Here is a 22,297-nt window from a genome sequence, read left to right on the forward strand (position 1 = left end):
CACATTCTACTACCTACCAATTCTACAATGGCGACATCACATCCACCTAACGAGCCGCCGCCCAGCTACGAAGCTGCCATCTTCGATGCCGACCCTTCACCTGGCTTACATCGTGTCTCCACGGACGGTCCTGCAGCACGTACCGAGCGTAATGGCATCCCACCCGACCGACGGCGCTCCATGGAGGACGAGATGCGCGAGCTACCTCCAGGCTGGGTACGTAGCTTTGATCCAGAGACTTCGCATCAGTTCTTCGTCGACACGAAGGCAGATCCTCCACGTAGTATCTGGACACATCCCTACGACGATGAACAGTTCCTTAACACGCTGAGCCCCGAAGAGCGTAAGAAGCACACTCGCATGCATAGGACCATGACACTGGAGGATCTCACAGCAGAGGATTCCGACGCTGAAGACCAACTCCCTCCGCGACCTACTTCCAAGGGCAAGGGTGCTGCGGCGCCTGGTGAACCTACAGGCATACACAAGTTCTCTCGCAAGCTAAAGGACAAGATCACTGGCCAAACCCACACAGAGCGCGAACAAGCTCGTGCCCGTCGCGCAGAGCAAGAACGTCAAGCATACCTTCAACATCTCCGTACACGGCAAGCACTTATACGCGCCATGGAAACAGGTCAGCCGCAATTGTTAGGCAAGGACCGTCAGGGCAGAGACGTGTACATCGAGCCACCTCATGGTCCTTACGCTCCAAGGGGAGCTTACGGATACAACCCATACGGTGGCCGACAGTTCGGGAATCCAGGCGTACGGTATATGCGCCCAGCTGGACCGTACGGTAGGCCGTATGGATACGGCTATGGGGGAGGGGCTGGGTTACCCATCGCAGCTGGTTTCCTTGGTGGCGCCATGCTTGGTGGCGCGCTGTTCTAAAGGACTGGTGGTAACGATACCTGACAACAGGTGTCACTGACTGAGCACATGTCCATAGTTATGATGACGGGCTTGGGCCATAGATATGGAGACCTTTTCAATACTTAAGATATCCTTAGTAATGACTTACGAATTAAACATGATTACAGTATAAGATGTGTCCTTCGGTGTCTGCTGCTATGTGAACTTACATTATGACATCTTTTCATCATCCTACGCCCCTGAGAAGACTTTGGTCAAACAACTATATCAATACTTTAATACAAATATCCTTCTAAAGCTACAGATCCAAGGCCACACGGTGGAAAGTACCAATCTTTGAGGCAAAAACATGGGGTATCTTATTGTAACTCCTAGCCTAAGTTCAAACCACAGTCACAACCCTCCTGGGCTATCATCGCAGACCAGATATGTCTCTCGACATGGAGGTAACACGATCTTCGAGTTCCTTCTTCTTTTTCTCAAGTTGGCGCGTCTCCTCTTCTTCTCGCCTTAGATCTTCTTCCGTCATAGGCGCCGCAACAGGCTCCAGCTCCTCTTCGACCTCGTCAACATCCTCGTCCATGTAGTCTCCTCGCGACCGGTTCAGTTTGCCAAGCTGAGTTTGTTGTTCGGCGAGGCGTGCTTCGTAGTATTCTACCGAGGCTGCGACCTGTGCATGCCGTTGGCGCATGGCTGCGATTCTGTCGTGGATCCCTGGTATGGGGCTACGTTTGGTTAGCCACGAGTAATGTTTTGTAGTATTCCAAGACGTACTAGACCCGGAGCAATTTCTCGGCACCTTCCAGCAGGGACTCAACGTCAACTTCGTTCTTGTTGCTGCCATTGTACATTCTGTAGCCTAGGCCTGAGCCTGCTCCTCCTCCGCCGCCTCGTCGAATCCTCTCCACCAGCTCATTGCCGAGCACCGCAGCCACAGCCGTGTTACGCCTGGGTGCTCTTACAGCATTTGCACCGCCTCCAGATGTGCTTGTGCCGCCGCCTCCATTGGGATTGAAGATGGTATTGCGCCTATTGGTAGATGGAGCTGGTTCGGCATGCTTAGGGGCTGCGGGCGGCGGAGGGACGGAGAATAGAGCGCGTTCGTGGATTTCAGTGTCTCTGATCAAGCTCGTGATATCATGGTTTTGAAGCAAGGCATTGGTGAAGATCTTGGGCGGGGCGAACCTGGGGTGTGTTCAGTCGAGTGCTATAGCAGATGGATAGACAGTGGACCAACGGCAACTCTGCGATTGACGCGGCGCATAGCGAGATTTGCTCTAGATGCGCATCTAACAGTGTCATGATGGGCGTCAGCTGTATATAGAAAGTGTGTACCGGGGTGACGCGGGGTGTAAACAATGGCCGGCCGGTGCTCGATAACTATTCCCCGATGTTCCGCCGCGCTGGCGTCAGTGAAGCTGGGAGCTCAACCTCAGCAAAGCATCAACACCAACCCACACCCACCACCACTCCCTCCACATCACCCGCACCTTCCGTCTTCTCCGTATATACACATCAAGAGCGACCATCATGGCGGACAGCATGGAAGGCGTCGTCGTCGAGGGCGAGCAGCCCAAGGCCGAGAACGTAGAGCAGAAGGCCATTGCTGGTAAGTAGACGACTTCGCCGCGCAGCATGCCTTTTACTTCAAAGTGTCCCTGTACCAACTGCACCACCTCGTGGCCGGTCCGCAAGATGTGTCCGAACCATATCATCGCCACCGAGATTGCGGCTTGCAAGTATCTCTACCACCGTGCTGACCCGACGACTACAGACATCCGGGGCAACTTTGTCCTCCTCGAGCGAGCCGTCGCCCAGTTCGATACCCGCTTCACCCTGCGCGCCCTCCGCTCCATATCATCGCTCCGCAAGAGGCTCACCGACCGTGTACTATGCTCTGTCATCATCCTGACATACTCCCCAAACAACGCCACGGCGCGCAACTTCATCGAGTACATTGGCATGGATGGCGAGGCGATACAGAGCGTTGTATCCCAGTACAAGGAGGAGGTCCAACTCAACAAAAACAACACCAAGGAGCCCCTGCCCGAGGTGGACATTTACATAGCCATTCTGATACAGGTACGTTTGTAGGCGGTACGACTGCTGGATTCGCTAACAGGCGCAGGTCTATCTCTACGATCAGAAGGAGTTCGAAGAGGGAGCTGAGTTCGCCGAGACGCTGGTAGACAAGATCCGAGAGCTGAACAGGCGGACATTGGACTCGTTAGCAGCCAAGGCCTACTTCTACTTCTCCCTGTTCCACGAGGAAATGGACCCCAAGCCCCCGTCGAAGCAGTCGCCCGTCATTCAAATCCGCGGAAAGCTACTCGCTGCGCTCCGAAGCGCAGTGCTCAGGAAAGACCCAGACACGCAGGCCTCCGTTACCACACTGTTGCTCCGAAACTACCTCTCGACCGCCGACATCACACAAGCCGATCTCCTTGTTGCGCAGACACAATTTCCACCACAAGCCCCAAACAACCAGGTTGCGAGATACCTGTACTACCTTGGCCGCATACGGGCTATTCAGCTGTCCTACACCGAGGCACACGAGCACCTAATCAGCGCCACCCGCAAGTCGCCCTCCGCTCACTGCGCAACAGGCTTCTACCAGGCTTCGATGAAGCTCCTGGTAGTCGTTGAGCTGCTGATGGGTGACATTCCCGAGCGCGAGGTCTTCAGCCAGCCCCGTCTGGAGCGTGCTATGGAGCCTTACTTCCGCCTCGTCCAGGCAGTGCGCGTTGGTGATCTACAAGGCTTCCTGAAGGTGGTGCAGACGTCCTCGTCCGTCTTCCAGCGCGATGGCACCTACACCCTCATCCTCCGCCTGCGACAAAACGTCATCAAGACCGGTATCCGTATGCTGTCGCTTTCATACTCGCGCATCTCGCTCCGCGACATCTGCATCCGTCTCGGTCTTGAGAGCGAGGAGTCGGCCGAGTACATTGTTGCCAAGGCTATCCGCGATGGTGTCATAGAGGCTTCTATTGATCACGAGAAGGGATTCATGCAGACCAAGGTTGCCGGCGATATCTACGCAACTCGTGAGCCTGGCGAGGCATTCCACGAGCGTATCCGGGCGTGCTTGACCCTGCACGACGAGTGTGTCAAGGCAATGCGATACCCCATGAACCAACATCGTCTGGAGCTCAAGAACGCCCAGGAGGCGCGGGAGAGGGAGCGCGAGTTGGCCAAGGAGATCCAAGATGGTGACATTGACGAGGACGACGCGGGTGGAGACTTTGAAGGCTTGTAGAGGGGTCATACAGCTTGGACGATTCATTCCGTGAGCGTGTAAGATAGCCGCATAAGGGCTGGCATTGATAGACGTTCCAGACAGTGTGGGACAGACATCGTAATGATGCATGAATAGAATAAATCCGAGACGTCACCACCTAAGTTTGGATACAGCAGTGACATGTGATGGATGCTACAAGAGTCGCTAATCTGACAGATGGATCCATGCTGCGCATCCGCGCGAGAACTAGCCAGTTGCAGCAAGATTCCGTGAAGGTCCCCGCAGCTTGTCCAAGGCCCAACGCTCCCGCCCCACACCAGCTCTCCCTCGCGAACGTCACTTCGCGATTGCCATCATCTCCGTGCCGTCTGACCACTCAATCATGATTCACTGCCGCAGCCATGTAAGTCGTATCCCACAGAGTAACTCGACCCGCCGCCGCACACAGCCCATCCGAACCCGTCCCTAATGTCCAACAACAGGATTGACGTACCCCGGCGACTCCGGCGCGCCATCCTACTCAATGACCTCGCCCTCGTCCAACGCATTATCTGCAACAACCACACGTACCTACGCAACCCCGACTTCGAAGACCGCTCCAACACGTCGCTGCACCTCGCTGCGAAACATGGCTTCACATCCATCGCCGAGTTTCTCGTCGACGCGGGCCACGAAGACGGCATGATCAGCCGTAACAACGACTGGGAAACGCCTCTCATGCTGGCCGCAAGCGCTGGAAAGGAAGAATGCGGCGTCTACCTCGCCAAGCGCTTCCCCGAATCCGTAGACTGGAAGAACAAAGCCGGTCTCGACGCGTTGATGCTGGCGTGTAAATCTGGTTCGGGGACGCTGCACCTCATCCCCGCGCTGATCCTCCATGGACCCAGTATACTTTCTGCAAGCGACGCGCAGGGCAACACGGCGCTGCACCATGCTTCTGCGGCAGGAGAATTGAAAGCGCTAAGGATGTTACTGCAGTATGGAGCGAATCCGCTGGCGAGTAATAGCTACAGCTGGACACCAGTTCATTACTCGGCCACCACAGCGGCAGAAGCATATTTCAAGACTCTCATCATCGAGTTTGAGAAGAAGAAGGCAGAAGGGAAACGCGCGGTCAAGGAGAGGGAGCGGCAGCGTACTGCAGGCGTCAGGCTGGTTACTGATGCCGAGGGTTTGGGAGGCGCGAATGCAGGCGTGCCAGAGGGGAGGGCTTCTGTTGAAAGCAACAGACAGCGGGCGAGGGATGATGCGGCCATTGCAGGGCTTCCGGCGCCCGGTATGATGGAGTGGAGTCCTATAGAGAGGAGGAGGGCTATGACGCCCACTGAGGGCAGGGGGTGGACATTTACGCCGGATGGAATGAGGCCGAGGGCTGAGACCGGCGAGTCTATATAGGCATACATTGGGTGTTAGAAGGGGTTGGCATCGAGCGAGGAGCATTGAAGAGCGGAACTTTGGCGTTGTGGGGTCACGGTTCGTATATTGATATTTGTACCATCACGCATACTCTTTTGTATTCCTTCGAGCTTTTGAACGAAACTTCTTGAGCTGATCCTTATTCTCTCATGCATCATGCATTAGGCTTCTCAACTCGATTCGTGGCGATGCTATTCTGCCAAATTCTACACTGAATCAAAGAAATATACCATATACTACATCAAAGAGAGAAACCAAACATCTCTCTAAGCATACCTAGGAAACTCTTCCTACTAAAGTAAAGCGTGTTAAGATGTATATAGACATAGAAGATCTAGGAGTCTACAATACTGTCAATTTTTACAAGTTTTCTTGTTAGGAGCTAATGTAAGCTGCAGGATAGGACTTGTTATTTCTATACTTGTTAACTTTTCCATTGTATCTGGTGCTAGAAGACTTACCTCTGGCGCCCGAAATATCTAGCAGATGGACCCCTTATGCTTTCCTTCCCACTACCTCCTCACATCCAAGCAGCCATTTCCCTCGTCGCAGACACAGGACACGCCGGCCAATGGAATCTGCTGAAAGTGTGAGGTACGAGCCTCTCATGCACACATCCAGGGCAGCCGTGCTGGCTATCTCGGTGATACCAAGCTTCGTGGAGTTCTACTGGAAATTGACCGCGTTGGACATCGAGGCCTGGAGGCTGGTATCGACCTTGTTGAGTGTAGAAGATTTGAGGCGGACTGTGGCCGTGGTGAGGAGAAAGCCTCGGCGGTGGGTTCTGAGCTTGTGGTATGTCGAGTCTAGGGGGTGGTTTGACTCCTCTTTGAGTGAAGAGACTCGAAGGTGGCGGGCGATAGGGGGCTGAGAAAAGTTGGTTGGGATGAGTTAGGGTGTTGTAGTTCGGATGGACATGACTTTGGTGGTGGGTAGAAGACATGCGGTCTGCAGGAGAAATATACCTCCTGCCTGTGGTGGTGGAAGACGAGGTGTTGAAGCTGTTTCCAGGTACGTTGCTGGAATGGCACGTCTGAGGATTTCGTGTGTACGACGACCGGTTGACAGTTGTGTCGGCTATTGTAGTAAACGTATCATTTCTGGGCGCGCAAGATAAGACGTCACGGATGCTAATCGAAATGGCTCCAGTATCAAGGGGGCGTTTGTTCTTGACTGGGCTGTCGGGACGTTTGAAGCCGTAAGAAGGCATCTTCTAGAATGTAATGTGTTGTGCGAAGTTGGTATTGAATGTCTGTTGGAAAAGATGTGTTCGATAAGACTCGAGGGAAGAATTTATTGGAGTATAAGAGTGATGGATTGAATGCTACGGGGGATTTGGCTTTATAGGCAGTACGCTGGCAGCTATGGAAGGTACCAATAACAACACATGAGATGGCTCCTTCTCATCGATTCTTAGCTGAACCGACCACGAGTTATGCTCAAGACGAAGATAATGTGGTGAACCAATGATGAATGACTATGATATGGTAAGCCTACCAACCTCTTTCAGGGGTAGCCAATGACTGTGATGGTAAATTTTAGTCACGAAGCGTTATTTTGCGAGTACGGTCTGTCCAAGTCGCCAGATCCACGGTACAAAAGTTATACAAGTAGATTGCAAGATTTATTGCCGCATCTGATCGTGGTCTAGTTGGAAACGGCTCCCTCATGGTACGTTGCAGTGGATATGATTGTTAGCGAGAGAGATTCTTCTTGGTGAATCGTGTGGACAAGGAAAGAGTGCTCCAATGAAAACAGCGATAGGGAGAGTGGAGTGCACCCACGCAGTACGCAAAGGTGGGCCCATGGTCACTGCTAGGCATCACATCACTGGCAGTGGCTTGCGGTCACGAACATCGCGGGGGAAAGTGTGGCCATTACATCGTTTAATCAATTTTGTTGGATTTCGCAAATTCTATTTCCATGAGGGCTGAAGCAAGAGGGCATGGGGCAGATTACACTATGTTCATATGATTTTAAATTCACTGATTCGTTACCACTGCCTATCAATTTAGCGTTCCACATCTCTAAACCAACAAATCATATGGATCTGATCATGACATCACTTTTCTTATTCCAGAGGAGAGGGCCTCCATCGACGCCCTCAGTCTGCGTTAAAACGGCACAAGCTGAGCTGCGTTCTATCTGCCCATAGTGAAGTCTAAATGCCTCCACGACGTTCTCACATCACAAAACTCATTACACCTTCTTGCCGAGTAAATATGCACATCGGATTATAGCAAGGCTCAAGTCAAGTCAAGTCAAGTGATTTGAAGTTTGATTTGCATTTCATGTTAAAATAAGCTCGTCTGGAGTCCGCGAAACGAGAAGGTAAATTGGAGATCGTACCAAAACGCCGAAAAAAAGTGAAAGGCAATTGCCCCCTCACTCCCTCGCTTCCGAAATAAACTGGTGGTTTCCAAACCGCCCATGATGCATGCCCCTAGATCCTGCGTGACGAATGTGAAAGAAACGCCGCCTAATCACGCGTCCAGTCCCGATATTCATTATAGAGGGCTGACGCAGTCGTGATTGAGATATATCGTGTGAGTTTAGATGCGGTGACATGGTAACGTAGTGAGAGAAGCGTGCGAACGTCTTGATGTTCAAAGGTAGCGGAAATCTGGTGCACGAGATCTGCGGTTGCGACCTCGAGGATTGACCGGTTGCCTATCGTACGCATCGTTAGGGTCTTGTTGTCCCTGTGCCTGCCCTTGCCCGTTGCCCCATTGCCCTTGTCCACCCCATCCGTACTGTTGCTGCTGGTTGTACTGCTGACCGAACTGTTGTTGATTGTAACCAAAATTTTGCTGAGGAAACCACTGCTGTTGTGGCATCTGTTGCTGTTGTTGCGGCTGGAAGCCCATCTGATAGCCGTTCTGGAACCCCATTTGCTGAGGCATCTGCATTGGCATAGGCATACCCATCGGCATTCCCATGGGCCCCATCGGTGCGTTCTTGAGCATCTCCATCTGTTGTATAAAGTCCTGCTCCATCTTCGAGGCGGGATCGGCCGCTTGACGCATGGCTTTCGGTGCGGTGGGAGGCTTGATGTCTGTAGGAGGCTGCTTGCGCTTCTTTGAAGAGGTTGAGTCAGTATCGGATACTTCGTCAGCCGCAGCAGTCGCCGCCGCTGCTGGAGTAGCAGTAGTGGTGGCATTTGTATCGTCATTTGCGACAGAAGAAGATGCGTTGTCAGTAGCAAGTGATTGATTAACTGATTCATTTGTTGAAGCAACTGCTGCCTTTGCTGCCTTTTCCTTCTCTGCTGCCTTCTCTGCGTCGTATGCCTTGAGAGACTTGACCATGTCGTCATCAGTAACGAGATCATCCATTAGAACATCCTCCTTTGCGCAGTTTGGACAAATCAGATCACCGTCTGCCAGCGCATTGTCGATGCACTCACGGCAGTATGTCTTACCACAACAGGGTGTCTTGACTGGGTCGACAAATCTTTGGTTGTCGATGGGGCATTCGAATCCGCGCTCGCGGAGCTCTTTGCTTGCGGCGTCAGCGCTTGCTGCGCGCGCTCGTGATGCATTTGTCTTCTCTTGAAACTTGTCCCATGTCTTCTGGTCAGTCATGACTTGTACGTATTCGCCGTCGGCGTTAAGCATGACGCCCTTTGCAGCCTCTTCGTCGACAGGCTTCTCGACCTTCTTTAAGAAGGACTGTGGTATGCCGGTGGTGCGCTTCGCTTGGAAAACGGGTTTGAAGTCGGGATCGTCGTTCGTAGGGCAGGCCTGAATCCAGTGGCCTTTGATATTACAGCGGCGACATACGTAGCCAGGAGGGGGAGGATGTGAAGGGACTACGACGTTCTTGGTGTTGTTCTTACGGTAGACGGGCTTTGCATGTGAAAGTGCCTCCTTCTGCGCGTCCCAGGCCATCGCCGACTCAGCCAAAAACGCGGCCTCAGCATCTTCTGGTGTCGCATTGCTTGTGGGAGGTGCAGGCGCGACAGGCTTGCTTTGTGTAGTAAAGGCACGAACAGGGGGCTTGCCATTGACATATCTGGCAGCTCGGCCCTGCCCGCGAGGCGCTGGGCGGCGAATCGCTATTACGGTGGAGGATCGCGGTATTAAGGTAGTGTCGTCTTTGTACTCGGAAGCAGGGTCATCTTGAGGGTAGATGTGTAGGTTGAAATCCGTTCCATCGCCGAGGCCGCTCGCGCTGATTATCTCCTTCTTGAGCTCGAAAACACTCAGATCGGTGCCGTTGAATACTATACGTTCGCTATCCTTCGAATTCTTGAATTTATAGAAGATCGATGAAGTCATGGTTGCGATTCGTAGTTTGGCTTCAAACGTGGTGGTGTGGTGAGAGAGTGTAGAGCTGACGGAGGAGGAAGGGTGTCGGAAGCTGAGTTATGGCCCGCGATGCGCACGGGCCACATCACGTCGGAAGTCGATTAGTGCCCGCAAACCATCAATCTATGGATCCTACTAGACTAGATGGCCCTCTACCAGACTAGAGGCTAAAGGACCTCACGAAATCCTGTGGAATTATCTCTACCTGGAAAACTCTCTGGGCAACTCCACGCATCGTTCTCAAAATATTTCATTAGCGTGTTTGAACCACGGTATTTGTCATGCGACGAGCGGTTTCCAAGATATTCTGGTAACTACCATCCTCATGAGTAACTCCAAATATGATTTCAGGAGAGAAAGAACTTTATTGGCGTGTTTAATTCCAATTGTTTGCCATAAGTTAGCAACTTCTATGGTATTTGGTATCTACTCATCCGCAGCATCCGCCTCCAGCTCATCCGGCCCCATCTCTTCCCTTGCACCACCAGCATCACACTCATGTATAATCTTCTTCCAACCCAGTGGCGCGGACGCATCCTTGATGTGCTCGATGGTTGGGAAGTAGTGTTCATTCTTCTTCATAGTCGCGACCCATGGTACATTGTCAAAGGTCATTACCTTCATACGGAAGTATTCATTGTCCTTTATCTTCTTAATTTCGGTGAGGAAGGCCGTCAAATTGGGAGTAGGGACGTTATTCACGTGTGTGACGAAGTTGGTAGGCGCGAGCTGATAACATGGTCAGTAAGGTGTTCTTAAAATAATTGATAGGTGGCAGGTCGCCACAAGCAAGGCCTAAAGGTATCCACCGGTTGGAAATCCACGGTCCGATGACAGAATACCATCCGAGCCACAGGATGAGTGCCGAGGGTCTAGAGCTATCCAAGTCAGGCCTAGGGGTATCCGCCTTCTGAAGTCCTCGGAGCCCACACCGAGCATGATGAGTAAGCAGACAGGAAGTCCATGGTAAACAAAGTGGAGCCGGCGCATATTTGCTGGATGAACTTCCAGGATCCTAGAGCAGTGTTCAAGCCATACAAGAGTGGGCTTAGTAAGCAAAAGAAAGAAACTCCTAGTGTATCCACGGGAAGGCTTGGAGGTCCGATCCTAAGACCTTGCGCGAAGACCTTTGGGCTTCTTCGTGATGTTGGTTGGCGGTAACTAGATATGAGAGGGAGGCAGCTTGCTCCATGGGAGGCCCGGTAATGTTCGCAGACTGGGGTGACCAATTGTCTCTAGCTTCCAGCTTTCGGAGCTGCCCAACCCAGAGAAAGTGACCGGAACGTGAATGTAAATCTCCAGTCTCCAACGGCGTATCCAGGCTCCCATGCGGAAAGAATGTGTGCTAGAAAGAACAAAAAGAAAATGAAATTAGCACTTACCCCATACATGTATGCCGGTGATCCACGAGCCCGCGACGAGATGTAAACATCCGAGTGAATCTTGCTGATCTGCTGGCGTACAGCCTGATGAGGGCGATGGAAAGTGGCACCACAGAAGCTGACTAGGCGGTCAGTCTCAAGGTCCTCTGTTGCAACAGTAGATACCTTGATAGTCTTCTCCTCACGCTTGCGCACAACGACGGCGTCCAGGAACTCGTTGTTGTACATGACGTCGAGGTCGGGTGAACGTGTGACCAGCTTGCCATTGAGCGTAAGGAGGACATCGCCTTCGTTGAGACCATCGCCGTGACCTGAATCGACCTTGCGAACCATGAAGAGCTGGTGGCGCTCTGGATCAGCCGTCTCAGTCTTCTCGATCCATTCCTCTGAGACACCCATGACGCGGGCCTGACTCATCTGGACGGTCTGGAACTCGACGTTCAAGATACGTAGCTTGGGTGTGGTTCCGCCTCGGATCTCGTTGAGAACTGGCAGAAGGTTGGGCGTTGCAAGACCAAGATGGTATTCAACATCTTTGCCACTATGTGATGTCCGCTCGCCTAGGTACGAGAGCCACAGAGCCTGAACGGTGCCATCCTCAGCGATCAACACGCCAGAACCACTATGTGAGGCTTGGTTCGTGTCTACAGTGATGGCGTCGAAGTTGGTCGCACGGTATCTAGGTGTGATTGCGCTAGCTGGAATCGCGACTGTGGTGATATCAGTGACGACAGTCTTTGCTACGACAGGTCGGAAGTTTTGGTTGATGCCAAAGAAGATGGTCTCTGCTCCTTTCTTGATGAAGTCGGTGGCGAATTTGGGTGTCTTTACAGGAGCGTTGACAAGAGAGGCATCGTACTTGACAATGGCATAGTTCTGCAATGGGTGCATGAAGACAACCTTGGCATCGACAAAGATGCTGTCAGCAATGATGAGCGAGATGTCGCAAAGGTCATATGGCAGAATCGCTCTCGAGACAAGGACAAGACCCTGTTCAGCATCGACAACGAGTCCATAGCCCTGTTTGTTCATCTTGGGGAAGCCATCTAGCTTAATAGGCATAGAGACATGCACTCGTACGAAGCTACGAACAATGTCTACAGCCTCAGGATAGCTTGAGCTCATCTTGACGAAGTTCGCACGGCGAGGAACAGGAGGCACAGATGGAATGGCATCGGCGAGTGGTTTGAAGTCCCACAAGCCTGTGGAGTCATTGCGTGTTGCTACCCGAATCTTTGCATGCCAATGCCTGTCCACAGCAGTAATACTAGTGTTCGCAGTATGCAGATCGCGCAGATGCTTGTACATCATAACCACTCGCTTACGGTCTGGGATCTTCTTCATGACTTCAATAAAGGTATCAAGGTCTGGTGTCGGCTGGTTGTCAACTTCCTGAATCAACCACCCTGATGTGTAGCCGTCGGCGAACCTGAAGGAACCAGCTGCCTCGCAGACGTACACACCCGCGCCTTTCAGCGAGATGGCGTAGAGGCGAGCTTGTTGGTATGAGAGGTCGTGGAAAGATGCGCCTGCGACAGAAACAAACTTGTCAGGGGTGATGGCATGGAGATCGCCAACGTCTAGCTCAACATCCATGTTCTCCCCAGCACGCTGTATGGTCACAGAGATAGTCTTGCCAACGTTGTCGTCAAGAATGGCATCAAGTCGGACGAACTGTGTGAGCAACTCTCCGTTGACACGCAACAGAAGATCACCTTCTTCAACCTTGGCAGACGCAGGCCCTTGGGGTAGAACCACCTCAGCGACCAACATGCCTGTCTCCTTGGGGAACTGAGTGCGGATCTCTTTCTCCAGGGCAGGAGAGAGACCTAGTCTCCGGCACTCGTCGAAGGGCTTCAGTATCCACTGGGTCTGAATGGTGCCTCTAGAGACATGCTGGCCTTGGCGGACAAGCTCGAGAGCACGTAGCGGTCGGTCCAGAGGCAGGAAGTAGTCGGTCGCGGCACCATCAGCACGTCCGCCGGCTTGCAGCGCAACTGCGAATCCGTCGCGGTCTACTACGGGACTGCCCGAGGATCCTCCACTCGCTGCAGCTGCAGCCTGAATGTAGTTGGTATTGAAGTCGGAGTAGCCCTCGCCGTATTCGGGCGCATTGCGATCCAATCGACTGATAACTCCCGACAAGATACTGAGCTTCTCTCCGGCATCGTTACCCACGACGCGAATCTCGACGCCGACTTTGGCGTTGTCTGGGCGGAGCTTGAGGGCGGTGACGGGCATGTACTTGATCTTCTTGGGGTCGAAGCGGAGGATGCCGAAGTCGTGGACGGGATCGCGGTAGACGGGGTGGACGTCGCATTCCTCGTGATTATCGAAGATGCAGTAGCCGATGAACGGTCCCGCGCCGACAACATGCCTGTTGGTGAGGATGTAGCCCTTCTCAGCATCCACGACAAAGCCAGTTGCCTCTGAGCTAATGGCCGGGTCTGTGTCAAACGAGCATGTCTGACAGAAGTGTATCGATACGACGCTCTTGACCACATTCTCTATAGTTCGTTGCCACTCTGCCGTGTCCTGTCCTGTGACGGCTGTGATATGCGCCGATGACGGAATCTCCTCGTGAGAGCTGTACTCGCTATGCGCATCGTCCATGGCCTCTTCCTGGTCGGGCGAGTGCGACATGACTCCGTTGGAGGCGTGTGCGTCTATTTCGGGCTTGATCTGCTTCACCGGACGGTCTGTTGCTGGTGACGTTGGTGGTTGCTTGCGCTTGGTTGTGCCATTTTGTTCCATTGGCGGCGGATTATTTATAGACGAGGACGTGTGTAGGGGGCGCTTGCCGAGAGCAAGTGCGCTAGGACTGTGAAGTCTCGTAGAATATCGCGTGTGAAGGAGGGAGAGCGGTCGGGAGACGGGCAACGGCAGGATGCGTGAAGGTGTTGCAAGGAAACTTCGTTTGCAGGCGGCGAGAGACACTCGGCCAAGCAGCATGCCAACCCTGGGTAAGGCGTCTAAAGGAAGGAGGCAGCGCAAACGCAGCTGCTGTGGATTAAGAGTAGTAGGCGCAAAGAAGAAAGGCAAAAGACGCAGTCGATGAGTATGCGATGGCTTTGAGGCCAAGAAGGAAAGTGCCTGAAGAGCCCTGCAGCTGCATGCGCCACGGTCCCCCGGTCAAGCTTCGCCGCATCTCGCGAACCATCGTCATTCGTCTCCACTCGCATCCACTCCATAGCAGCAGTGAATACATGCTCCGGTCATATCCCAAGCATGCCACACTGCGCGCCCTTTCCCACAGCTCATGGGGTAAACTTTCATGTCGCGTCAAACACGGGCGATGAGCAAGATGGCACAGGTTTATTGCGACGCCTATCGAGTTGTGGTTCTCAGCCCGCTCAACGGCAGTATCCAAGCCCAGCCACATGAACAAAGCAAAGAAACCTTGGAAGAGACGGAGTTGAGCGCCCGATAGCTACATGAGAACGCCGAGCCGTTTCAGTATCCGCCCAATGTGCCACAATGCGACAGCACAACCAGCCGATGCAGGGCAAAGAGACAGATTCTTAGATCATCTCTTCACCTTTTACCTCGACAGCCTCATTCTTTTTCTTGCGTGGACGCGGGGTGGCCTTCTTCTTCGGTGAATCTTCAGCAGGACCATCCTCGCCCTCAACGGTCTTGTTCTTGCGCTTCTTGGGCGTCGTCTTGGGTTTGTCCAGAGTGGCGCCAACTCCGTCACCGGCAGCAGGGCCCAAAGGTAGGCCGTTCTTGATCTTCTCCATATCTTCCCCATGTTTCTCCTTCATACGGAGAATAAGCTTGCGGCAAGAGAGCGTGGTGCGGCCGGCGGGAACAGGGCAGGTCTGGCAAATATATATAAGCGTGGTAAACCATCATCAGGTAACACTTACGTTGGTCTTGGACTCGAATTTTTCGGTGTCAGCTGCATGCTCGCAAAGAACCATGAGGTACGCGATCTGTATCACAGTCAGTGGCGGGCTTGATAGAGACATAGGGCTTGTATGCAGCACAGTCGATCCAATCGGTGCCAAGTAGGAGCCCGGCAGTGAGCTCACTTTCATATCCCATACCTTTTCTTGTTCGGACCAGGCGCCGCCGCTTGATGCCGCCTTACTGGGTGTCTTCTGTTCTTCGTCTAACATTTTGACTGTGTATGTTGATATTGGGAGTACAGTCTCAAGGTTGCGTGGCAACAGAGAAAGCCGAGAGAAGAAGGAAAACGGAGCTGTTGGTCAGACTGGTGAACTAGAATTCACCTTCACATCGGACTTTCGTCCATGCGCTGGCCCTACTTGCTGAGGAAGGTGAGCGATGAAACAACGGCATTTACTTCTGAGCATGTTAATCACCACAGTGAGCCTCACCTTCTGTGCACTATCTGAGAGCCACCAATTCTTAAAATGTGCATTACACAAGCCACGAGACCACATTGCCGGGTATATTGTTCCCTTTCATCATCTTCATACTGTGCTTACGCTCTCTGAGTGACCATAGAAACATCTATCGTCATTACTCTGAAGACCCCGCGTCTTTCAGTCTTCGTTGGGCTTAGATGAGGATAGCTGACGGCAATCTCACTGTCAACTTTCCTGATACAACTGAACCGCCTAGATGTTCATCCGAACTTCCATGATCTACTGCCTTTAACGGCTTCTTGGTTTTAGGGAAATATGAAGATGGTGTCCGGCCTGTAGCGTAGTCATGTCGTCAGCCAATCCACTTGTAGCACTAGCCTGGCTCAAGCGTTGCCCCACAACCCACCTACTGCTCGTCTCCCCATCTTACATGACAGCTTTCACCTCACACGAATGAAAAACACCATGCTCGAAATAGCCTGCTTCAACGCTTCTTCTGCAACCGTAGCAGCTCAAGCAGGCGCTGATCGGATCGAACTATGTGCCAACTACTCCGCTGGCGGGGTCACACCTTCCCTCTCCACACTACAACACGTACACAAGGAAGTCACGATTCCAATTAATGTCATGATTAGACCAAGAGCTGGCAACTTTGACTACTCAGACGAAGAGTTTATTCTTATGAAAAAAGACTTGGAAGTGCTTAAGCCTCTAGCTAGCGGATTCGTCTTTGGCGTTCTAGACGCCAATCGTCGAATAGACCAAACTCGCAACCGCGAATTGGTTGAAGCCGCAGCCCCGCTTCCATGCACGTTTCATCGTGCAGTCGATGAGGCTGAGGATTTGGAAGAAGCTGTTGAAACAGTGGTCAGCTGCGGATTCAAGAGCCTGTTAACTAGTGGCGGGGCGAAGAGCGCCTTCCAAGGTGCTGATAAGCTCTATCAATTACATTCAAGGTTTGGAGCAGATCTGTCGCTAATAGCCGGTGGAGGGGTCAGAAGTACAAATATCGAGGAGCTCAAGAGGAGGACCCACCTAACATGGCTTCACTCAGCAGCCATCACAGCACCTGGAGAAGACGTGAATTGCCAGGAAGTCAGCAAGATGCAGAGAGAGTTATCAAAAGTGGCATGACACAAAGCAAGAGCTCGATGTGAAGGGTAGGATATTATTCATTAATCGTGGCACATCAGTACTGGATTGCCACAGTACGTGTAAACATGCGTATGCTAAAGCTCCAGCGGGTATCATCCATTCAGGAATGCCTTGAATATAACTCCTAAGATCAATCCGTCCACCTAATACACTGCGACGAGCATAGTTTCCAATAAATCAGCCGCTTACAAGAGCGCATATAGTAAGGCACCGACAACCGACATTCCGAAGGACCTTGTTGTGTCAACAGACATCTGTCCAGCTGCTCCGGTGCTTTGAGGTGCAGCGGAGGCAGTGTTTGTTTGAGTGACGACGTTGGTCTTTGCGGCGATCGTTGTGGCCTGGGTGATGGTGGTAGCGGGAACGGTGGTAGAGACCTTCACTCCGCTGACAGTGGCTACCTCGACGGTTTCCGCAACAGTGGTGGGTGCAGAGTATGTTACGGCTGGAATAGTGGTGGTATAGACGATGATGGATCCGAGTTCTGTGACTGGGATCGCTCCTCCAACACCAGTACCGGTGTATTGGGCGGGAATTGAAAGGGTCGACGTGTTTGGCTTCTCAGCCTCGTTGTTGGAGTAAATGTTGGCACTCTGGCCATCCTTGGTGTAGTCTCCGCTAATGAGGTTGACTTCAGTACCTCCGGAGCTGTATGTTCCACCAGCAACGTTTCCGAAAGAGCCGTCTGGGAATTGGAAGTTTGTGGTGAACTTGTCATAGCACATGGGGATGTTGATGTTCTGAACATTGACACAGTCCAAGCTTTGGCGGCAACCGAAGCCGTCCGCACGGCCATGAACAGATCGCTTGTCGAAAGTGATACCCTGGATAGAGGAGAGGATATCGGTGTAGAGAGAGCTGAGCTCCGTGCCAACTGCTGGTGGGGTTGTGCCGGTCGCTCCTTGCGGTTGGCATGCCTCGTAAGGGTCGTCGCTAGTGGCCTTCGACATAGAGTCAAAAGGAGACGCAGTTGCGACAGCCGCAAGAGCGAGGGATAGGAACTTCAAAGACATTTTGAAGTAGGCTACTGTGTGGTATATTGTGGGTGGCGTTGGCGGTAGTAAATTACGGATACCGAACGGTGATTGTAGGTATTACACGGTGTAGTACTGAACGACCGACGATTATCAGGCTGGTAACGAATGGCAAACGCAAGCGAGCGAATGTGAAAGCGAGTGACGGGAGGGTACGACGGATTGCTTGCCAAGGGGCAAAGGAGCAGCCTCGAGTCTATATACCGACTGTACAAGTAGCCCATACCGCTGGTGCTGACAGGGTTTAATCAGGTTCGTCTCTACCATGCCGAACTGGCCAACCGGCACCATGCGCTTTACTGACGGCGCGCCACAATACGATAGGACCTTTACCAACTGACTGGGATCCGTTATCCGTTGGGCGATCATGTGTTCATCCCCAACACCTTGCCCAGGGGCGGCCCTCGTATGGAGAGTCGCGAAGGATTGGCTGTCAACCACACGCGACCCGTACATGTGGCCCCCGCCAACAACAACACCGTCGCGTTTAGCAGTTCTAGGAAGGTCGGCCGCGATGCCAGAATCTCTGCTCATGCGACCAGTCAAATCCCTTGGGCCTATGTTCACCGCTAGCCAGTAAACGAGGTCAAAGTCGCGTGATTCGACGGGAGATAAATCGGCATACTCCAACCGAAGCGCTGCGAACGGACACTTCTTCATCCCTCAGGCAAGCCACGACACGGCCTCTAATTCGACATCACGAGAATTTTCCATTGCCGACACGCTTCCGTCTCTCCAGGTTCGGCCAAGTCTACCACGCCTACCCATCAACAAATAAAGAAAATGCGGGCTCAACGTCATACCGGCCGCGCCGAATCCACCTCGACAAACACTAAAAGCATGGCCCTGGTTGGTCCCTGACAGGCACACCCACAGAACTTGCGGCCACGCGCACGCTGCCGTCCCAAATTTCTCTGCAGCGCTAACACGCGATGGGTGCTGTACCATGATGATCATCCCCCTGAGCAGCGATAGCTTGGGTGACAAGACTTCGCGGACAGCTGGGCATTCGCTCGAGCCTTACCTTATTTTATCTTGCCCAGGTAAACCACCAAGCCTTTGTATCGTCATCCCAAGATGGCTATTCGGCTAACAAAGAGCACGATAAGAATAGTCATTTTTTCTTCACCGTCTAGATCGTGCACCATTGTTGGCATCGAAAGTCAATGAAACCCGATGCACACGCAAGGAAAAAGATTACCAATTAACAATTCGCGCAATAATAGTGCAATAGTCTGCGGTTATTCGGCACTGGATTGGGTTCCTGACCGAGACTTGTGTGAGTCGCACCAACCACGATTGCTATCATGAGTGCAGTGCGATAGTATCCCGGACTAAGCAAAAAGGAACACCTCTATCATCGATTCATTCCCGGGCCGCTTCTGACTAGACAAAATCTCGCGTGCGTTGTTCCTTCCTACGGTTTTACCCCACTATAACGCCAAGTTGTAAGCAAGGCTAGCTAATAATAGAGTTTTCTGATGATCGACGCAGGAACAAGGTCTGCATACACAACGTTGTGGTTGCATAAGGCACGCCGCCACAAGCATGGTTGTTCCTCATGTGTCTGGAGTCGCAGTGCAACCAACTGTGTAGATCTGGGCATCAAGATTTCCACTGTGGATGCTGCGGATAGGCGCGCGCCGACACAACCCCAGAGGAATTTTCCAATGAAATTCGATACGAGGTAGGACCGATAGTGTTGGATCCGCTGTTATGCGATGCGACCGGAGGTGCAACCTGCATACGGTAGGGTGTACGTGCAGTGGCCGAACCACATCGTGAACGACATCTAGAACTTCAAGGCCATTTTCTGTATTCCTGGGTCGACGAGTTCCTTTCCATCGTGTGTTGAAACTTTCATTTCTTCTTTCTCTTCGCGTACAGCGATGCGATGCCGTGATGCTTGCGACATTGCGTCAGAGATGTCTGGCGCATGCGATGATCGCGGCAAGATCGAAAATGATGTTGTTACGATACAAGACCGATCGGACTTATTGGTGTTGTTTGAAAAGCATATGGAATCGCACAGGCGAAAAACTCTCCTCGGCCAGACTACCCTCTGCTAGATTGTCAACGGCGATGAGTGAGATAAGCTGACTACCAAGAACTGTTCTGAAGCATATATTAGATTCGACATTTGTGAGGCGCTCCGAATAAGAGGAGAGTCCTGGTCATATGCCCAGCATGCCTTAGGGAGCCAAGAACAAAATAGGGTTCTGTTTGAGCGGACAGGGTACGGTTGACAAAGTCGAACGAAGAGTCATTCTCGACAGTTTGCCGGCGATGCATCCATATCAGTTTTCCAAGGCTGCTATACCCCATCTTCCGTCTACTTCACCTGTCGACGTGCATGCTCAGGAGCCTTTGCTCGCCGACATGGGTGCACCAGTACGCGCAACGAGAGGTCAGTATTAATGCTGGAGGCATGAAGTCAGTGAACTTCGAATCCGGGAATAGATCCTTCTCGCTTTGAGGTTGAGTGACCTACCGCCAGCGAGACACATACGCGCCGATCCGCTAGAACCCTCCAATTACTACGACCAAAAGGCGACTGTTGAACAAGAGCTTCCAGTATGTCGATGTGCCGTTCTGTCCTTCACAGTTCGTCAACACTCTGTGTGTACATCTTCGAGCTTCAAGAAGGTAGGACGCTGTCGGTGTTGCTTTTATTTGATACCAATGCATGTACAGCCAGCGCCCCGGGCTCACATTTTTTAGCCGTCAAGCTCTTCGCAGAACACTTCAAATTCTGAATCTCTTAGCCTTTCTTCTTGTCCTTACGCCTCCGAACCTGTCATAAACTTGCTCATCCCATTCTACGAAACACATGTGCCTGAGTATAGAAGATAAGACCTCTGGACAGAGAAACATCGTTACGATTTGCGTTTGTGACGATGCGATCGCGAGCCTGCTATGGCAGATAGACAATGTGGAAATCAAGTCGAAACACATTCTGCATCTTATTTGTATGTTTTCGCATTGGTACCGACTAAGGGGGTGTAGGCAATTTCGCCGCATAGCCGCGCCGGAATCGGTGCTCATCCTAGAAGCATTCCCCAATATACCTTCACCCCGGGCTGTTGTTGTATGCCTAGAAGGCGTCCACTGGCAATTTTGAGCCAGCATAAAGGACTCACATTTTCCAAGAAAAGCAATAGTTTAACGCAGTTCCTTCTAAGGGCCTGTCTTAAACCACTTCCTACAGTCTTGACTTTGGTTGAAATCGATGGGCTCACAATCCTGGTCTTGTTCAGCGGCTTCGAACAACGGAACAAACCCTCATCGAAATGCGTTCAAAGTACTATCAAGCTTCAAAGGCCTGCAGTTTCCGCGCCGCGAAAAGAGTCGATGCACCAACTTGATCATTGGTTGGGTGTTTACGACAGTGGTATCCGATGGAGAAATTTATGTGCTGTTCGACCGGTCAGAAATAACGCGACTTCCTGTATCTTTCTCTGGAAAGGAGAAAACCTCCTTGCGCCGCAAATATAGCTTTCGATGCATTTGGATATGCATCTGGTATAAGTGTCATGGTTAGACCACCTGTACATGATTCGGGTGGCTGTGTGAAAGCGCTTGGCGTTACTTCTCGATTATCCAACGTTCAGTTCGATTTGACGCGTGTGCTCCCGTTGGAGGCTCCAAGTCTATTGTGCGCTTTCACTGCTCGTCTTTATAAAAAGGCACTGACCCTCAGTGTTCGTTCTGTCATATAGCCGCCTATCATGGCGGGTCCTGCTCTTCTTAGGGTGCATCTCCAAGTACGCTTGGCCATCCTTGCCCTCCATCACTGGCTTGTCTCTTTACATTACGTCGTCATCGAAGACCGTCTCTCATCGAAATTTGGAGAAGAAGACACGTTGTGATGAGGGCGCAATTGCTGTCATGCGGCTAATACCGCAGGCCCGGAGAAGTCGGCGATTCCAATCAAACTTCCACAATCCCGAAAGAGATCGAAATGCGACATGCGTAAGCAGTTGCGTCAGAGCCTCAGGTACCTGCATATTAGACGCCAGGCAGCAACATTTGAGAACGCCTCGAACGTGTTTCTCGCGTTCTGTCGACTAGCCGGTGATCTCAGAAACGGTTGAAACCTGCTGCGCCACTTCTGTGAGCGCAGCCCTAAGCCCAATCTGGTATTGCTTGCGAGAAAAACTAGCCACTACAACGACCCCTTCCTGCGATGCGCATCTCGGTGAGCTAGAATAACCGACTCGGACTGCCATGTCATCCCTCGTCCGGTTTCAGAATGCAGTTTACAATCTTGTCGTTGTCTCCCTGTCCTTCCTATAGGTCAATTCCTATACGCTAGATACACGCTCGGTGGTCCGATCGCGAATTCCTTCCTTAGCGAGTGTTGTTTGCACAATCATCCGCACGGATTGTCCGCCCTACGTCAACGTCAATTTTCTTGTGCTTACCATCGCGTGCCTCGGTTTATGGGAGCTCACGTTTCCGTTGATATACGGGGCTTGTCAGACATTGGAGAGCTGAAGCTTTTCGCTAGGATTAAGCGGTAACGTAGGCTTGATGGTAGTCGTAGGCTTCA

At 52.1% G+C, this 22,297-nt stretch overlaps 8 protein-coding genes across 8 annotated transcripts; 3 read left to right on the forward strand and 5 right to left on the reverse strand.

The window, feature by feature from the left end:
- Positions 1–27: 27 nt before the first annotated feature.
- On the forward strand, positions 28–891 carry GT037_008742 (uncharacterized protein; the record flags this gene model as incomplete). Its single annotated transcript, XM_038933789.1, has 1 exon — positions 28–891. The coding sequence occupies one exon, from the start codon at positions 28–30 to the stop codon at positions 889–891; it is 864 nt and encodes a 287-aa protein (XP_038783754.1).
- Positions 892–1,285: 394 nt separating this feature from the next.
- Positions 1,286–2,175, reverse strand: GT037_008743 (dash subunit spc34; the record flags this gene model as incomplete). Its single annotated transcript, XM_038933790.1, has 3 exons — positions 1,286–1,598; positions 1,648–2,058; positions 2,111–2,175. 3 exons carry the CDS (start codon positions 2,173–2,175, stop codon positions 1,286–1,288), a joined length of 789 nt encoding a protein of 262 aa, XP_038783755.1.
- Positions 2,176–2,403: 228 nt separating this feature from the next.
- Positions 2,404–5,509, forward strand: GT037_008744 (26s proteasome non-atpase regulatory subunit 3; the record flags this gene model as incomplete). The annotated part of the gene is made up of 4 exons (XM_038933791.1): positions 2,404–2,482; positions 2,648–2,955; positions 3,002–4,085; positions 4,563–5,509. The coding sequence occupies 4 exons, from the start codon at positions 2,404–2,406 to the stop codon at positions 5,507–5,509; spliced, it is 2,418 nt and encodes an 805-aa protein (XP_038783756.1).
- Positions 5,510–6,050: 541 nt separating this feature from the next.
- Positions 6,051–6,473, reverse strand: GT037_008745 (uncharacterized protein; the record flags this gene model as incomplete). Its single annotated transcript, XM_038933792.1, has 1 exon — positions 6,051–6,473. One exon carries the CDS (start codon positions 6,471–6,473, stop codon positions 6,051–6,053), a length of 423 nt encoding a protein of 140 aa, XP_038783757.1.
- Positions 6,474–8,136: 1,663 nt separating this feature from the next.
- GT037_008746 (nuclear serine protease 2 nma111) lies at positions 8,137–13,976 on the reverse strand (the record flags this gene model as incomplete). The annotated part of the gene is made up of 3 exons (XM_038933793.1): positions 8,137–9,865; positions 10,271–10,569; positions 11,223–13,976. The coding sequence occupies 3 exons, from the start codon at positions 13,974–13,976 to the stop codon at positions 8,137–8,139; spliced, it is 4,782 nt and encodes a 1,593-aa protein (XP_038783758.1).
- Positions 13,977–14,743: 767 nt separating this feature from the next.
- GT037_008747 (uncharacterized protein) lies at positions 14,744–15,343 on the reverse strand (the record flags this gene model as incomplete). Its single annotated transcript, XM_038933794.1, has 3 exons — positions 14,744–15,043; positions 15,092–15,157; positions 15,257–15,343. The coding sequence occupies 3 exons, from the start codon at positions 15,341–15,343 to the stop codon at positions 14,744–14,746; spliced, it is 453 nt and encodes a 150-aa protein (XP_038783759.1).
- A 678-nt stretch (positions 15,344–16,021) lies between these two features.
- Positions 16,022–16,690, forward strand: GT037_008748 (copper homeostasis protein cutc; the record flags this gene model as incomplete). The annotated part of the gene is made up of 1 exon (XM_038933795.1): positions 16,022–16,690. The coding sequence occupies one exon, from the start codon at positions 16,022–16,024 to the stop codon at positions 16,688–16,690; it is 669 nt and encodes a 222-aa protein (XP_038783760.1).
- A 206-nt stretch (positions 16,691–16,896) lies between these two features.
- GT037_008749 (uncharacterized protein) lies at positions 16,897–17,724 on the reverse strand (the record flags this gene model as incomplete). Its single annotated transcript, XM_038933796.1, has 1 exon — positions 16,897–17,724. The coding sequence occupies one exon, from the start codon at positions 17,722–17,724 to the stop codon at positions 16,897–16,899; it is 828 nt and encodes a 275-aa protein (XP_038783761.1).
- Positions 17,725–22,297: the final 4,573 nt, after the last annotated feature.

Source organism: Alternaria burnsii, assembly GCF_013036055.1.
Source record: "Alternaria burnsii strain CBS107.38 chromosome Unknown 744, whole genome shotgun sequence".
Classification (NCBI taxonomy): Eukaryota; Fungi; Ascomycota; class Dothideomycetes; order Pleosporales; family Pleosporaceae; genus Alternaria; species Alternaria burnsii.